General features: G+C 42.4%; 1 protein-coding gene across 2 annotated transcripts in view; it reads left to right on the plus strand.

Annotated features, from left to right (window-relative positions):
• The window catches only part of PRKCH (protein kinase C eta), a 228,918-nt gene that overhangs the window by 123,117 nt on the left and 90,809 nt on the right, over positions 1-14,992 (plus strand). For both annotated transcript variants that reach the window (XM_003831631.5, XM_063596084.1), the window contains exons 4-9: positions 607-641; positions 4,080-4,168; positions 5,744-5,873; positions 8,128-8,255; positions 12,068-12,211; positions 12,399-12,572. In XM_003831631.5, coding sequence (XP_003831679.1) covers positions 607-641; positions 4,080-4,168; positions 5,744-5,873; positions 8,128-8,255; positions 12,068-12,211; positions 12,399-12,572 — 700 coding nt within the window. The remainder of the gene's footprint in view (positions 1-606; positions 642-4,079; positions 4,169-5,743; positions 5,874-8,127; positions 8,256-12,067; positions 12,212-12,398; positions 12,573-14,992) is intronic.

Consider the following 14,992-nt stretch of genomic DNA (forward strand, 5'->3'; position numbering starts at 1 on the left):
GGTCTTTGTTAATGAGAGTGAGAATACTCCTAATGTTATCATCATTATCATCACCCATAGAATATATTTGGGAGAGGCAAAGATGGAAGTGGTGGGCCTGAAGGGCGTATTGTGGCAGCAACTCTGCCCACCTGTGGACTCCAGGGGTGATATGGACACAGGGACAAGGGCAGGTCCCTTGGGACAGGCAGCTGCGGTAGACTCATCTGTGCACTTCCACAGTGTATCTGTGTCCGTGTACTTCAGCATCTGAACATCTTTATGTGAGAGAGAATAAGGTGGGAACTCTTTAGGCCAAGGCTTAATCACACGTACAGATGAGGATTTATTGCCACTGAGGACTTAGGAAATTGCCATGGAGGTAGATGGAATGGGAATGGTTTTTACCCACCCATTTGTATCATACAGCACATTCTAATCCAGCACATAGTTTTTTCTGGTGTCTCATAGTAACAAACAATGGCTCAGAAAGCACATGATCTTTGCTTCTTCCCTGAAATTGTGTTTTTCATAAAGGAGGAGAGGATGAAATTTGTTTTCCTTAAGGACTATAAGAGGGTTATTGCTGAAATACTTGACTGATGGTAGTTTTCTTCTCTTCAACAGGGGAGTGTTTGGGAAACAGGGTTATCAGTGCCAAGGTAAGGAAACATTTTTAAAACCATGTTTCATTTTGTTCCTGTGTTAAAAGAAATGATTATACCAAGAGAAAACAGGGTATCTTCCCTTAATATTGTGATAAATAACTCTCTGTAGGTCAAAGGAAACCCCTGTGTAGATACAACTCTTTAGTTTGGTGAGATCTTGGCCATATTTTAGACAATGTAAAGGGGACGTTTTTATTTCTAAAGCCAGGATACCTAATAAAGTTTCATTGTTTAAAGTCTTGTCTCTGCAGTAACATGAGAGTACTAAAAGGTAATGTGATTTTGTGAGCATACTCTTAAATTTTGAAGGTAAACTTTTGTTTTTTACAATCCTATTGATAATAGATAGGGATGAAAATTAGCACACTGCTGTTTTCTCTTTTTCCCCGTCCAGGGAACATAAGCTATTATCCAAGTTGTTTTTTGAAATGTTATGATTTCAAAAAAAAAAAAAAAAGTGAGAAATGTTCAAAGTTAAGCTGTCAGTGATCTTGTAAGTTACTACATGTTATATTTAGTTTTCACAATCTAAGATGAAACCAATTTACTAGTGTTTCTAGCATAATTGGAATGAAATACAATGGCAGGAATGGAAGAAGAGCCCTCAGTCAGGTGGTTTAGCCAGGCCCATCAGGCTTGCCTGTCATTTGGGTTCCCCCTTAACCTTTGACATGAGTATCATCACATAGTTTATACACATGGTACCTGTTTCACTATGTGGATGGTTGATAAAATAGCACCACATATCCTAGAGCAGTAGCCTATGTGTGGATAAGAAAATCTCACCTTCTCTTCTGGAAGATGTGAGGCAAAACATTACTTCCCTTGGATGGACTGAATAAGACATACTCTTGGATCTAATTTTGACTTTACTATGTATGAACAATTCCATTGAACTTTCAAAGTTAGGAAAAAACAAATATATAATCAATATGACAGCAATAATTGACCTGTATGCTGTTAATCTCAGTCCCAAGTGAGAAGACAGTTCACAAGCCAGAATCGCTGTCACTTTGTGGCGTGGGCCTGTGAGCACAGGAATATGCCCTGCAGTCCGTGGTAGCCCATCTTATGCACACCAAGATAAGTTGAGAAGCTCTGGATAAACAAGATTATGGTTTTGAGTTTAAAACATGGGATTTAAGATACATCTCTATTGTTATTTTATTTCTTTTTCTCTTTGTCCTATAGTGCCTGGATATTTGATGGCCTGATTTTCAGTGGGTCACCTGCTATGTAAAGAGCAGGGAAGACTATTAGTTAGGAGACATGCAGACACCACTTTGGTGATGTCTCCCTAAGGCATATAAAACCAAATGCCTGGTTGGAGAGAGGTATGCCATTCTAACACTGATCAAAAGCAAACTGGCATAGGTATTTCAGACAGAGCAGACTTCAGAAAAAGGAAAATTATCAGGAATAAAGAGGGGACAACAATAAAGGGGTCAGTTTTCCAAGAAGACTTAACATTTTTATTTAAGTTTTGTTTTATTTAAAGACCAGTATAGTAGTACATAACAATTTTTAACATGTATGTATGTACCTAGCAACAGGAATCAAAATACATGAGACAAACTGATAGAATCACAAGGAGAAATGAACAAATCCGCTTCTATAGTTGGAGACTTCAATATCTCAGTAATTGATAGGTCCAGCAGGCAGGGAATCAGTAGGGATATAGGTGATCTAAACAGCATTATCACAACTAGGTGAAATTGACATTTATAGAATACTCCATCCAACAACAGCAGTTTTCACATTCTTCTCGGGCTCACAGGGGACATTTACCAACATAGACCACATTCTGGGCCACAAAACATACCTTACCAAATTTAAAAGAAGAGAAACCATAAACGGTATCTTCTTAGACCACAATGGAATTAAACTAGAAATCAATTACTGTAAGATAGCTGGAAAATCCCCAAATATTGGAAGGTTAAATGTCACATTCTAAGTAACACATGGGTCAAAAAAGAAGACTCAAGAGAACATAAAAAATATTTAGAGTCAAGTGAAAATGAAAATATAACTTATAAAAATATGTGTGATCCAGCAAAAGCAGTGCTCAGATGGGAATGTATATATCATTAAATGCATACGGTAGGAAAGTAGAAAGATCTAAAACCAAGATTCGAAATTTCCACCTTAGGAAACTAGAGAAGGAAGATAAATTTAAGCCTCAAGCGAGCATAAGAAAAGAAATAATACAATTAGAACAGAAATCAGTGAAGTTGAAAATAGGAAAACAACAGAGAAAGTCCATGAAATCAAATGCTGATTCTTTGAAAGGATTAATTGATAAGCCTTTACCAAGCTAACCAGGAAAAAACCAAATACCTCAAAAAATAAAGTATTTCTGTGTGAAGGATGGTTTTGAGATCCCCTCATATAAAAAGACCAGTTCTCTGGGCACTTTCAATTTGGTTCTCCTGAGAATTGAATCTGATGAAAGCTAGATTTGTTTTAAGGTATGATGCTATTTACTGACATGTCACCTCTCTTTATATAGTTAATCCTAAAACCTTCCACATGTCTTGAAAGATCTTAAGATGATGTACATTTTTATACTGCTTCATTGCATGTGTTTATCCTTTGATGACAAGCTCAACTATCTGCAGTATATCACTTATCTAGATGAGAATGAAAAAAATGTTATTCCGAAAGTTCTAAATATTTCAACAGTTGATTAAGCCATTCAGCAAACATTTATTGAATGCCTCCTCTGTTCAAGGCGTCATGCAAGGAATTCTGAGGGCATTACAAGGCTGGGTGGAAGGTTTGAAATGAAGGGGCAGGCTAAGGTTTGTGGGAGATCAGAGGAGGGCAGGTGGTTTCAGTCTAGAAGTGGGGATGGGGTAGAGTATTTTCATGGAAGAGACATTTTCTGAGTTACATCTTGTCCTAAACTTAAGATTTGGTTAGTTGCTAGGCAAAAAGGATATCCCAGGGAGAGAAAAGGGCATCGATAGTTTGTTGGAAGGGTCCAGGAAGAGCAACCCATGTAGTTTTTACTGGAACAAGTAGATCCCATAGAAGAAAGGTGACAGGTAGCTTGGAGCAGCCTCTGGAGGGCCTGGAACCTGGATGGGAAATTTGAACTTTGTTGATCGGCAGTGAATTACCATGGAATGTTTTCGATTATGGGGGCAGGACTAGAGTGTTAGAAGAGTCCTCTGGTGGTGGGTGCAGGATGGAATAAAGTCAGGAAGGAAGAAATAGGCCCAGGACTTGATAAGGGATAGTTTGAGCCTGAGCAAAGGTCTGTGTTAGGGTGGTGGCAAAGGCAATAGGAAGGATGGGCGCACCAGCTGCTGTCATGGGGGCCAGACGAGTCCAGTCTTGTTGGCACGGTGCAGCCCTGGTTGACTCTGCTGTAACTGGCTGGACTGTGAGCTTCTGATAAATGTATAATTGCTGGATTTAATTTCCTAGTGTGCACCTGTGTCGTCCATAAACGCTGCCATCATCTAATTGTTACAGCCTGTACTTGCCAAAACAATATTAACAAAGTGGATTCAAAGGTAAGAGGATAGCAGTTTGCTGATTAAATGTGCGTGTGTATTGTGTATGCTGTGTACCGCCGTCTCTCTCCCTCCCTCCCTCCTTTCCTCCCCCTCTTTTCCTTCTCCCCGTCCCCAAACCTCTGCTTTCCTCCCCCTGCCACCTCCCTTCCACATTCTTTGAAGCCAAGGGTTGTATTAGAATAGAAATTTCTCTCTCTCTCTTTTTTTAAATTATGGCATTTATATTTCTGTATTTATGTGGCATCATCCCTCCTTTGTGAGGACCCCATTAGTGGTTGGCTGGGTATAAGCTATATGGATTGGTTCTACTTATTTGGAGAGACTTTCGGCAGAGTGAAAGGAGCCCTGAACTTGGCATCTGACAGCCTGGATTTGAATGCTGAATCCAGCCTCTGTTAGCCATCTTCTCTATGAGCTGCGGCAAGGCCTACAATCTCTCTTTTCCTCAGTCTTAAAACAGGATCAATGTTTCCCTCACACAGTTTTTGTAAGTTAAACAACATAGAATTGATGTGATACATATGTTAATAACTGTAAATTATGTTTCCTAAGTAAAAAGATTGCTGGCTTTCTCCAGCCTCTTAAGAAATTTCAGGGAAGATGTCTCTCTCTCTCTCTTTCTCTCTCTCTCTGTGTGTGTGTGTGTGTGTGTGTATGTGTATAAGCTTCAACATCATTCTTGCCACTCATATTGCACTCATCTGCAATAGGCATACATTTTAAATTCTAGAGGTAAAAGCAGATGGAGTGTTGCTGACATTTAGCAGTAGATTTGCAGAGGCGTTGGAAGAATGACTCTGGAACACAATGGTTCTTTATAGTACACATATAGGATTGCTAAAGAGTATACCTAGAGGTATAAACCACAGCTTTCCCAAGAAAGAGGCCATAAAAGTTTCAAGAGGAGTAATGATTGCCCTACTCCTTGTCATGCATGGATCTGTTGTTATAGCATCAAATTGTGGTGTGGACTGCAGAGTACATGCCTAGTGGAATTATTTGCTGGAAACTGAGATTTAACTCAGATTGTCAGATTGCAAATGCCAGGCAAAGAAAGGCTGGAAGAGCTGAATAAGTAGTTACTTTAATGTCACTTTGGAATAAATTCCTTCTGTGGTTCCATGGCCTCTGAGTCTCTTCTTTTTATTTTTCTTCCCGTGACACAATGTCTGGAAGAACTTATAGTGATAGCAAGTATATATAGTGTATAAAAGACCCATTTAATCCTGAAGTTAAAAGGTTCTGGGAAATAGATGGGGGTGTTAGGGGATTGGCAAGGAGAGAAATATGGCCTGAATATGAAAGATGAAGTGAAAATCTTAATTTTTATTTCTCAAAATGGCAAATGATCTAATGTGTTTCCCACATTTCTGTCTTGTCCTGTTCATTAGAAAATGTGTTTAGTCTGGTTCGTAAGACCTGAGTAATTAATCAGGGCTGAGTACAGTAAAATAATATACCTAGCTCAGGTGTCATAGTGACACTTTGCATTTGATGGGCTCCTATTACAGTTTTTACAAAGGACATTGGTATGACATTTTAGCTCTTGTCCCTTTATTTCCTTTTTTACAGATTGCAGAACAGAGGTTCGGGATCAACATCCCACACAAGTTCAGCATCCACAACTACAAAGTGCCAACATTCTGCGATCACTGTGGCTCACTGCTCTGGGGAATAATGCGACAAGGACTTCAGTGTAAAAGTGAGATGCTGAGGTGCTGGGTACCCACCTCTTCATGGGAACACTATGCCCTAAGCTTTCAGAATTCTGTGGACTCAGAATCTGTCCTAGAACTGATGGTTTTAGATATGTTGTAAATCAACATCTTAGTCATTTTAAACTTACATGTTTCTTGTCAGGCATGTAAAGAGAACTTCATCTGATGCCAACATTTTCTAATCATAGGACATTAAGTCAAATGGTATATTCAGTGATCTAGCTCGCTAGCTGACAAATACAGCCTAGACACTGTATTTTAATAGGTGTTTGGAAGAGAAAAAGATGGGATCTTAGTCAGAAATGGAAGATGGTTGAGTCAGGTGAGACACTAAAAAGAAAAAAATAAATAAAAATTTCAAAGAAATGGAAGTTAGGAGGAGGTGAGGAGGTGAGATGGCCAAATGAGAAGGTTGGATTAAGAGTAAGAAATGGCAGAATAGATCTGATGATCTCACCAGAAATCAGCAGGAATGGAGTTGTCACAGCATAAAAAGAGCTGCCCTGGGTCTTGTGAAAGAGATTGGAGACAGGGGTAGAATGAAGGAAGGTAAAGCCTTGATTGTAAGCTTGCATCTCACCAGCTGTGCCCAGTGGATTGAGAGTTTGGAGCTTTGGCCCTAGCAAAGGCTCTGAGTGGGTGAGAGCTGATCCCTGTCCTGTTAGGAGTTAGGGAGCTGTTGGCCTTGTGCCATCTTGTATGGAAATGTAATGATCTGACTGCCGTGGGGTGCACCTGAAGCCTTTCTTATCAGACACACCCCAAGTCGCCAGTTGAGGAGAACAATGGTGAGGTAGAATTGGCATGAGTATAGCCAGACAACTTCCATTGACTGCTTGGACTTACAGAGCCTGCTTCTGTCAACAAAAAGGGGCCAGTCACTTGTCTTTAAGAAGGGCACATGCTTCTATCTCTGTAGAACACTAATAATTTTTTTCTCATAAAACCAAAACAGTAGCCAGCTCATGGATAACTTGTAGGGCGTTGGTCCAGGTGCAGCTTGATCTTAGCGTGACGGTCTCACCTGGGTATGGGTTGCCAGTGCGAAATCCCTTTCTGCCTTGCATTGTTGCTGATGCGCAGAGCCATGCATGGGGCTCATCTGCATTGTCCTCTTCCCTAGTGGCCTGAGGGTAGCACACCTGCAGCAATCCGGCTCTTGTGATTTTTGCCTTTATGGTCACTTGGTGGTTTTGAAAGGCTTCTGTAGGCTCGTGTGTCTTACACCTGTCTTCCTGAGAGGGGTGGGTTTCCCATGAAGCTTAAGTCTCAGGGCTCCTCTCTCTCAAGGGCACCTTCCAAAGCCCTCTACTTGATTTGATGTTCTTTTTCTTAAAGAAGGCCTCCTAAATTATGTAAATTCAGGCCCCACAAAACCTGGATCTGTGTGTGCTTCCAAGATGGACTGACTCCGTAAAACAGGAATGTGTTGCTTGTCGCTTCAGTTTCACCTCCCATCAGCAGGGCCCATGTCAAAAAACTGTCTCCGAATTTATTCCAGCTGACAACGCCTCAGATCCTTCATTGTCCCCAGGCAGCTTCCGGTGCCTCAGGAGCTTAGCTTTCTTTGCTCGCCTCTTCAACTGCCATTTGTACTCTGACCTTCAAAAAGTTTTAAAAGTTGCCTTTCCCCACTATGAAGCAGTTAGAACCACAGGCTGCAAATGCTGAGAACCACAGGCTCACAGGATGCCCATCTCTGGGCTGTGAGGGCTGCCCAACCACAACAATACTCAGAAAGAAAGCTGCAGATAGAGGTTTTTCTTGTAGAAACACCATTTCCATCCTGTTTGAACAGTGATCTACATGTGGCATTTAAACTGCTACCTTTTATTTCACTGTTGAGAGACAGAAAAAAATACAGTTGACGTGATTCTTTGTTATTTAATTGCCTGTGAATTGCCGCTACGATAAAGGTTTTAATCTTAGATCATACTAAGGCAGCAATGCCTGTTACATGTGATTTAGATGAATGGGTTTCATCAAATCATGGTGGAAAAAATGTATTTGAAATATATTATTCTTTAGTATGCTTGCCTTTCTGCTTCTGCAGAAAACAGAAATAGATAAAATGTCAGGAACTATTACTAGTGTGAGCTTAATTTTATGAGAAAATGATACTGTTCAGCCGGTATAATTCCTCTGTTATAATCTTTTAGGCTATTAAAGTTCTCTGTTGCAGCACATGTTGAATTGGTTCCTTTCTGAACATGGATTCTGTTTTCCTTTTCCCTCTAGTATGTAAAATGAATGTGCATATTCGATGTCAAGCGAACGTGGCCCCTAACTGTGGGGTAAATGCGGTGGAACTTGCCAAGACCCTGGCAGGGATGGGTCTCCAACCCGGAAATATTTCTCCAACCTCGGTGAGACTTTGCTTTTTTTCCATGTCTCGTAATTTAGAAGTTGCTCAGATGTGATGAGCCCAAATGAGAGCATGTGGCCTCATCAAAGTTCCTAATCTTAGCAAATACAATAAACAGACTTATTGCCTTTCTTTCTTTCTCTTTCTTTCTTTTTTCTTTTCTTTCTTTCTCTTTCTCTTTCTTTCTTTCTTTCTTCCTTTCTTTCTTTCTCTCTTTCTCCCTTTTTTTTCTCTCTCTCTCCTCTCCTTTCCTCTCCTTTCCTTTTTCCTTCCTTCCTCCCTTCCCCTTCCCCTTCCCTGCCTTCATTCCTTTTTGAGATGGGGTCTTCCTCTGTCACCCAGGCTGGAGTGCAGTGGCACAATTATGGTTCTCTGCAGACTCGACTGCCTAGGCTCAAGTGATCCTCCTAGCTCAGTCTCCCAAGTAGCTGGGACTGCAGGTGTGCACCACTATGTCAGGGTAATTTTTTATTTTTATTTTTGTAGAGATGGAGTCTCACTTTGTTGCGCAGGCTGGTCTGAAACTCCTGGGCTCAAGCGATCCTCCCACTTTGGCCTTCCAGAGTGTTGGGATTGTGAGCCACTGTGTCTGGCTGAAATAGCATTTTTAATAGCAATTTGTTTCACAGATAAGATTGTATATACAGTTATATGACAAGAAATAATGAGCATGAGCAACAAGTAATAAACAGAAAGCAAAAGAAGGACTTTTTTCCTTTCTTTTCCTTTTTTTTTCTTTTTTCTTTTTTCTATTTGTTTTTTGAGACAGAGTCTCGCTTTGTCACCCAGCCTGGAGTGCAGTGATATTCGCTCACTGCAACCTCCACCTCCCAGGTTCAAGCAATTCTCCTGCCTCAGCCTCCCGAGTAGCTGGAATTACAGGTGCCCACTACCGCGCCCGGCTGATTTTTGTATTTTTAGTAAGACGGAGTTTCTCCATGTTGGCCAGGCTGGTCTCAAACTTCTGATCTCAAGTGATCCGCCCACCTTGGCTTCCCAAAGTGCTGGAATTACAGGCATGAGCTGCCATGCCCAGCCTTTCTTTTCTGTTTTAAAATCAGCTTCCTGTCACTGTGGTCTGGTGAAAGCCTAAAACCCAGGATCCTGGGTTATGCTTTTGGCTGGGGACCAGGCAGGACAGGTGACCAGTAACTATGGGCGTCAGCGTCCTCACCTCTAAAGCGGTTCAACTTGAAGATCTCAGAGGCTCTGCACAGCCCTGGAGTCCAGCAGTTCTGAAGTTTTGGTTTATGGATTGTGAATTTATCATTCACATTCAGCAGGAGACAGGAGTCTCTCCCTCTGGACTCTCAGGAGTGAGTGGAGTTGTGTCAGTTGCAGTGCACATGTTTTTGTCAGCACTCTCCCTGAATGACCTCCACCTGCTGTCATCCAGTTGAGCCTTGGCTGCTTCCCAAGCCCATGTCTTACTGTTGCCTTCCTGGTCAGCGTCTAGAGATGGGAAATAGCCATGGCTGTAAGATCTGAACGGTGTAGCTTGGTGTCCAGTTCAGGAAAATTATCGACTCAACTAATTAATCTCTGGGTGCTGAGGAAGGGACGTGCAATTACTGTGAGATTCTTGATAATCCTGAAAATGTCAGCACCAACCACCTCATTTCCTTTTTACTGAAGGACTCCTGCCTAGTAGATCAGGGACTTTCATTGACAATTTTTTTTTTTTTTTGAGACGGAGTCTGGCTCTGTCACCCAGGCTGGAGTGCAGTGGCACAATCTCAGCTCACTGCAAGCTCCGCCTCCCTGGTTCACGCCATTCTCCTGCCTCAGCCTTCCGAGTAGCTGGGACTATAGGCGCCCGCCACCACGCCCAGCTAATTTTTTGTATTTTTTTTTTTTAGTAGAGATGGGGGGTTTCAACGTGTTACCCAGGATGGTCTCGATCTCCTGACCTTGTCATCCTCCCGTCTCGGCCTCCCAACGTGCTGGGATTACAGGCTTGAGCCACCGCGCCTGGCCTATTGACAATTTATTGAATTGCCACTACAATAAATGTTTTAATCCTTTTATTAGATCATACTAAATCAGCAATGACTGTTACATGTGATTTAGATGAATGGATTTCATCAAATCATGGTGAAAAAATGTATTTGAAATCTATTATGTAAAAAAATGTATTTGAAATCCGGTCTGTCTGTCTTGTGGGTAGGCGGGCAGGATGCCAATATTGTGTGGGGATTGCTAATGCATGGGACAGTTATCCCTGAAGAGCAGAGATTAAAGATATCAGCCTGAACTAGGGCTTCTAAGATACAATGGGAATAAGATAAGAATAGGAATAAAGATCATGCAGCACGATCTTTAGGAATGGACAGTGCACTTGTCATTTGAATCAAGTATCCTTAATCCATGATATCCGGTGCCTGGCTGGATGTTAGACTTTTGATCTGTTGTCTAGTGGTAGCTTATCTTATAAATGTCTCAAGGTGGGCCAGCTGCAAAAGTCACCTTGCCTTTAGGTAGCAACATCCTCACGTACTCAGTAGGATGGAACTGGAAAGCCAACTGAGGCAGGCACACTTACCTTCCATTCATTGTGTTGAAACTAGAACTCTCATCATGCTGGTGAGAGTGTAGATTGGTCAGTCTTATTGTAGATGGTAAGTTGGCTGTGTATCAGAAGTCTTCAAAATTAGCACTTTGGCCCAAGGAATTCCATTTGCAGGAAGTTATCTTAAGAAACTGAATGATGATAATGACAATACAGCTTAAGTTTATTGAATGTGCCAGGCACCAATCTAAGTGCTTTACATGCATTTGTTCATTTAGGCCTCCTAATGACTCATGTGGCAGATGCTTTAACCTTCTCTTTGTCAGAAGAGGAAACTGAGGTAGGGAGAGGCTGGGTAGGTAACTTGCTCAGGGTCTTAGGTTAGCTTGCAGAGCTGTTATTGAATCCAGGCAGCTTGCTTGAGAGCTAGACCCTTAATTACTCTGTTTTGAAGATTTGCATGAAGTGTATTCACTCCAGTGTTATTCATTGTGGTGAAAAAGGGGAGATGCCTCATCCTTCTAATGGCAGGGGAATTAATACCTTGTGAGATATCCATGAAATGGATATTGAATAGCCATTAGAACTCATGTTCTTAAAAGAAATTTAAAGGCATGAAAAATACCCAGGACAAATTTTTGAATACAAATGTATGTTATGAAACCATAATTTGATTATGTTTTTAAAAATTAACCAAGTATAAAAACGTGTGCGTGTGTGTTATTTATACATGGATATAGATATCTTTGGCAGGGGGCTGGTGAGATTTTAGGTATTTAGATTTTTATTCTTCATGCTTTTGATCATTGTTCTAATATTCACATTGGACTTTTATTTATCCTATATAATTTAAAATATTGATTAAAAAACGTTGCTTCATTCGTGTCCTGGTGCTGAATGATGCTTGAATCTCTGAGCAGACATGAGAACTGCTCTCTGTAAAAAGTGGACACTAGGTGGCGCTCGTGGAATCGGACCTTCCCGTGGAAAGCCACTGCAGAAGGCACCCGAGGGACCACACAAGGCATTGGTGTTTCCATGCACTTCCACTTGAGCGCTAACTGTAACTCCATGGCTTAGACGTATTTTTAATTGACCTTTTACACAAAGCAGTAAGCACAGATTCAGAAGCTGATACTGAGGGAGTTTCGAGTGGCAGAACCGATCATCTGTCAAGCTGAGTTGATCTTTCCCCCACGTTATACTGGGGGTGAGACTGCTCCCAGCCAGTAAAGTCTTCTTCGTGCATGGGTGCTCCATGCTTCTGCTGCAATTTCTGACTTAATGTATTCTTACTCTTTCAGAAACTCGTTTCCAGATCGACCCTAAGACGACAGGGAAAGGAGAGCAGCAAAGAAGGAAATGGGATTGGGGTTAATTCTTCCAACCGACTTGGTATCGACAACTTTGAGTTCATCCGAGTGTTGGGGAAGGGGAGTTTTGGGAAGGTGAGTCTTGGCTTTAACTGTTTGGGTTGAAGTAAGTGTGCTCTGTGTATGGGGGTGTGTGTGTGTGTGTGCACGCATGCGCACATACTCACATTTCTCATGTGCCATTCTTTCTTCCTGTTGTGTGCACACACCCTAAGACCCCCAAGAGGACTTCCTCATGCTCCCTCCTTTTGTTTTGCCATAGGTGATGCTTGCAAGAATAAAAGAAACAGGAGACCTCTATGCTGTGAAGGTGCTAAAGAAGGACGTGATTCTGCAGGATGATGATGTGGAATGCACCATGACCGAGAAAAGGATCCTGTCTCTGGCCCGCAATCACCCCTTCCTCACTCAGTTGTTCTGCTGCTTTCAGACCCCTGTAAGTATGAATCGCATTCACTGCACCAACAGCCTCTGTTCTTAAAGAGCTGAGACAGTAAGATACTGGAGATTTCATAAAGTTGAGTATCAGAAATTTTGGGGGATGGGCTCCCAAGGCAGGGTCATATGGAGGTATTGGTGACTTCTGCCAACCTCTGGAGGAAAAATGGAAGCTTATGAATTCACCCCTTCCCCTTGTGCTGTCCTGGGGAAGGAGCACCGTGAGGGTTGTGTGTCCCAGGATTGAAAAGGTCATCATACATAAATCTTCTGTAGGTGAAGTGAAGGTGAATGAAAGTTACAGAAGTCTAAGAACAGAGAAAATGCCATGGGCTGATTGTCTTGATGAATTTGGTTGTGACTCTGCTCCTAAATGCTGGGCTGGTTCTGACCTGGGCACAGGAGTTTAGAAGAGGGGTCTGAGAGGACCCAGAGAGGTACCTTGATTTGGAACATCCCAGGGCATTGCTTCTGGCCTTAGCAATGACCCTTTGCCTGAAACATGGACTGGTCTTAAGAATTGAATCTGTCTGCCCTGTAATGGTGTGCATTTAGGAATGCTTCTGGCTGCAGTTAATGGAACACTTGACCAGTGGTGGATTAAACAATAAATAGAAAGGATGAGTTTGGTTCATTAGTACAAACTTTTTACTTGTTGTTTCACATAATGAGAAGTCTGGTGGTAACAGTGCTACGGTTGGATTTGTTGCTCAGTGACATTGGACATGTCTTTCCCTTGGGGTCCCAAGGTATTTGCTGCAGCCCTAGATGCCACACCTTGGCATGATAGCATCCAAAGCAGAAAGCATAAGGGCAGGGGCTGAAGGGCTTCATGGCCAGTCCCCTTTTCTCAGGGAGGGAAGATCTTTCCTAGACTTGGGTCAACTGCCCTGTATGTCTGTTCTCACATTGCTACAAAGAACTACCTGAGACGGGGTAATTTATGAAGAAAAAATGTTTAATTGACTCACAGTTCCACAGGCCGTACAGGAGGCATGGCTGGGGAGGCCCCAAGAAACTTACAGTCATAGCGGAAGGGTGAAGGAGAAGCAAGCAGGGTTTCACGTGACAGCAGGAGAGAGAGGGAGCGAAGGGGGAAATGCTACACACTTTCAAACAGCCAGATCTCATGAAACCTCACTATCAGGAGAAGAGCAAGGGGGGAAATCTGCCTCATGATCCAGTCACCTCCCACCAGGCCCTTCCCCAACATTAGAGATTCCAATTCAACATGAGATTTGGGTGGGGACACACAGCCAAACCATATCGTGCCCTTAGCAAGGGAGGCTGGAAGAGCAAATATCAGGCCAAGATAAGCTGGCAGACCATGATTGGTTCACACCAACCTTGATTCAGCCCCTGGACCAGGGCATTCTGCTTCTATTTAGAATCGGGCTCAAAATTGGGCTTTTGGTATCAATGAAGAGGGAAAATGGCCCTGGAGAAGGCACCAAGAGGAAGGGTCTGCCACAGATGTGTCAGAATCTTGCTGTCAAAAGGCATTCTGGGAGAGTGAATTCTGGGCATGTTCCTGGCCTGTGCCACCATCAAGGAAGTAGGGGATTCCACGAGAGCGGGATAGGGGCATCTGACCGGTCAGGGAGGCTGGCAATACACCTCTAGGGAAGGTAAAGCCGTGCTGGGACCAAACGAGTGAGTTAGAATTAGTTAGGCAGAGAATGAAGGTGAATATGTCATACAGGGTCAACAGCACACCATGGGTCTGCTGGTGAGACAGAGCATCAGGTGTGAAGGAGGCTCAGCACACACAGCATATCGAGGTTGAAGAGGGGCCTTGAGAACTGAGGCAGCCAAGGTGGGCCAGGGCCAGGCGATGAAGAGCCTCGCAGGCTGCGTTAAGGGGTTTGGGTTTAGTGAAGAGAGCAATGGAAAGTCATGGAAGTGGAAGCAGAGGAATGACGTATCAGGTTGTATGTTTTAATTATGAAAATCTAATTTCTTGCAATAGGTAATATAAGTATCCTCCAAATATTCATATCCTTTCTCCGAAAGAAACAATTATTGCTCATTTTATTTATAGCCTTTGAGAGAATTTTCTGTACATAAAAGCATATATATACAGCACATATATGCATACATGTTTATCTTTAAAAAACGCAAATAATAGTATACTTTGCCCATGATTCTGTATTTTTAAAATTTAATTAATCTATTTTTTGAGACAGGGTCTCACTTTGTCACCAGGCTGGAGTGCAGTGACGGTTATGACTCACTGCAACCTCAAGCTCCCAGGCTAAAGCAATCCTCCCGCCTCAGGCCCCTGAGAAACTGGGACTTACAGGCACATGCCACCACACCTGGCTAATTTTTGTTATTTTTTGTAGAGATGGGATTTTGCCATGTTTCCCAGGCTGGTCTCAAACTCCTGGGCTAAAGCAATCCACCTACCTCAGTCTC

The sequence above is a fragment of the Pan paniscus genome, chromosome 15 (assembly GCF_029289425.2).
Source record: "Pan paniscus chromosome 15, NHGRI_mPanPan1-v2.0_pri, whole genome shotgun sequence".
In the NCBI taxonomy this organism is placed as follows: Eukaryota; Metazoa; Chordata; class Mammalia; order Primates; family Hominidae; genus Pan; species Pan paniscus.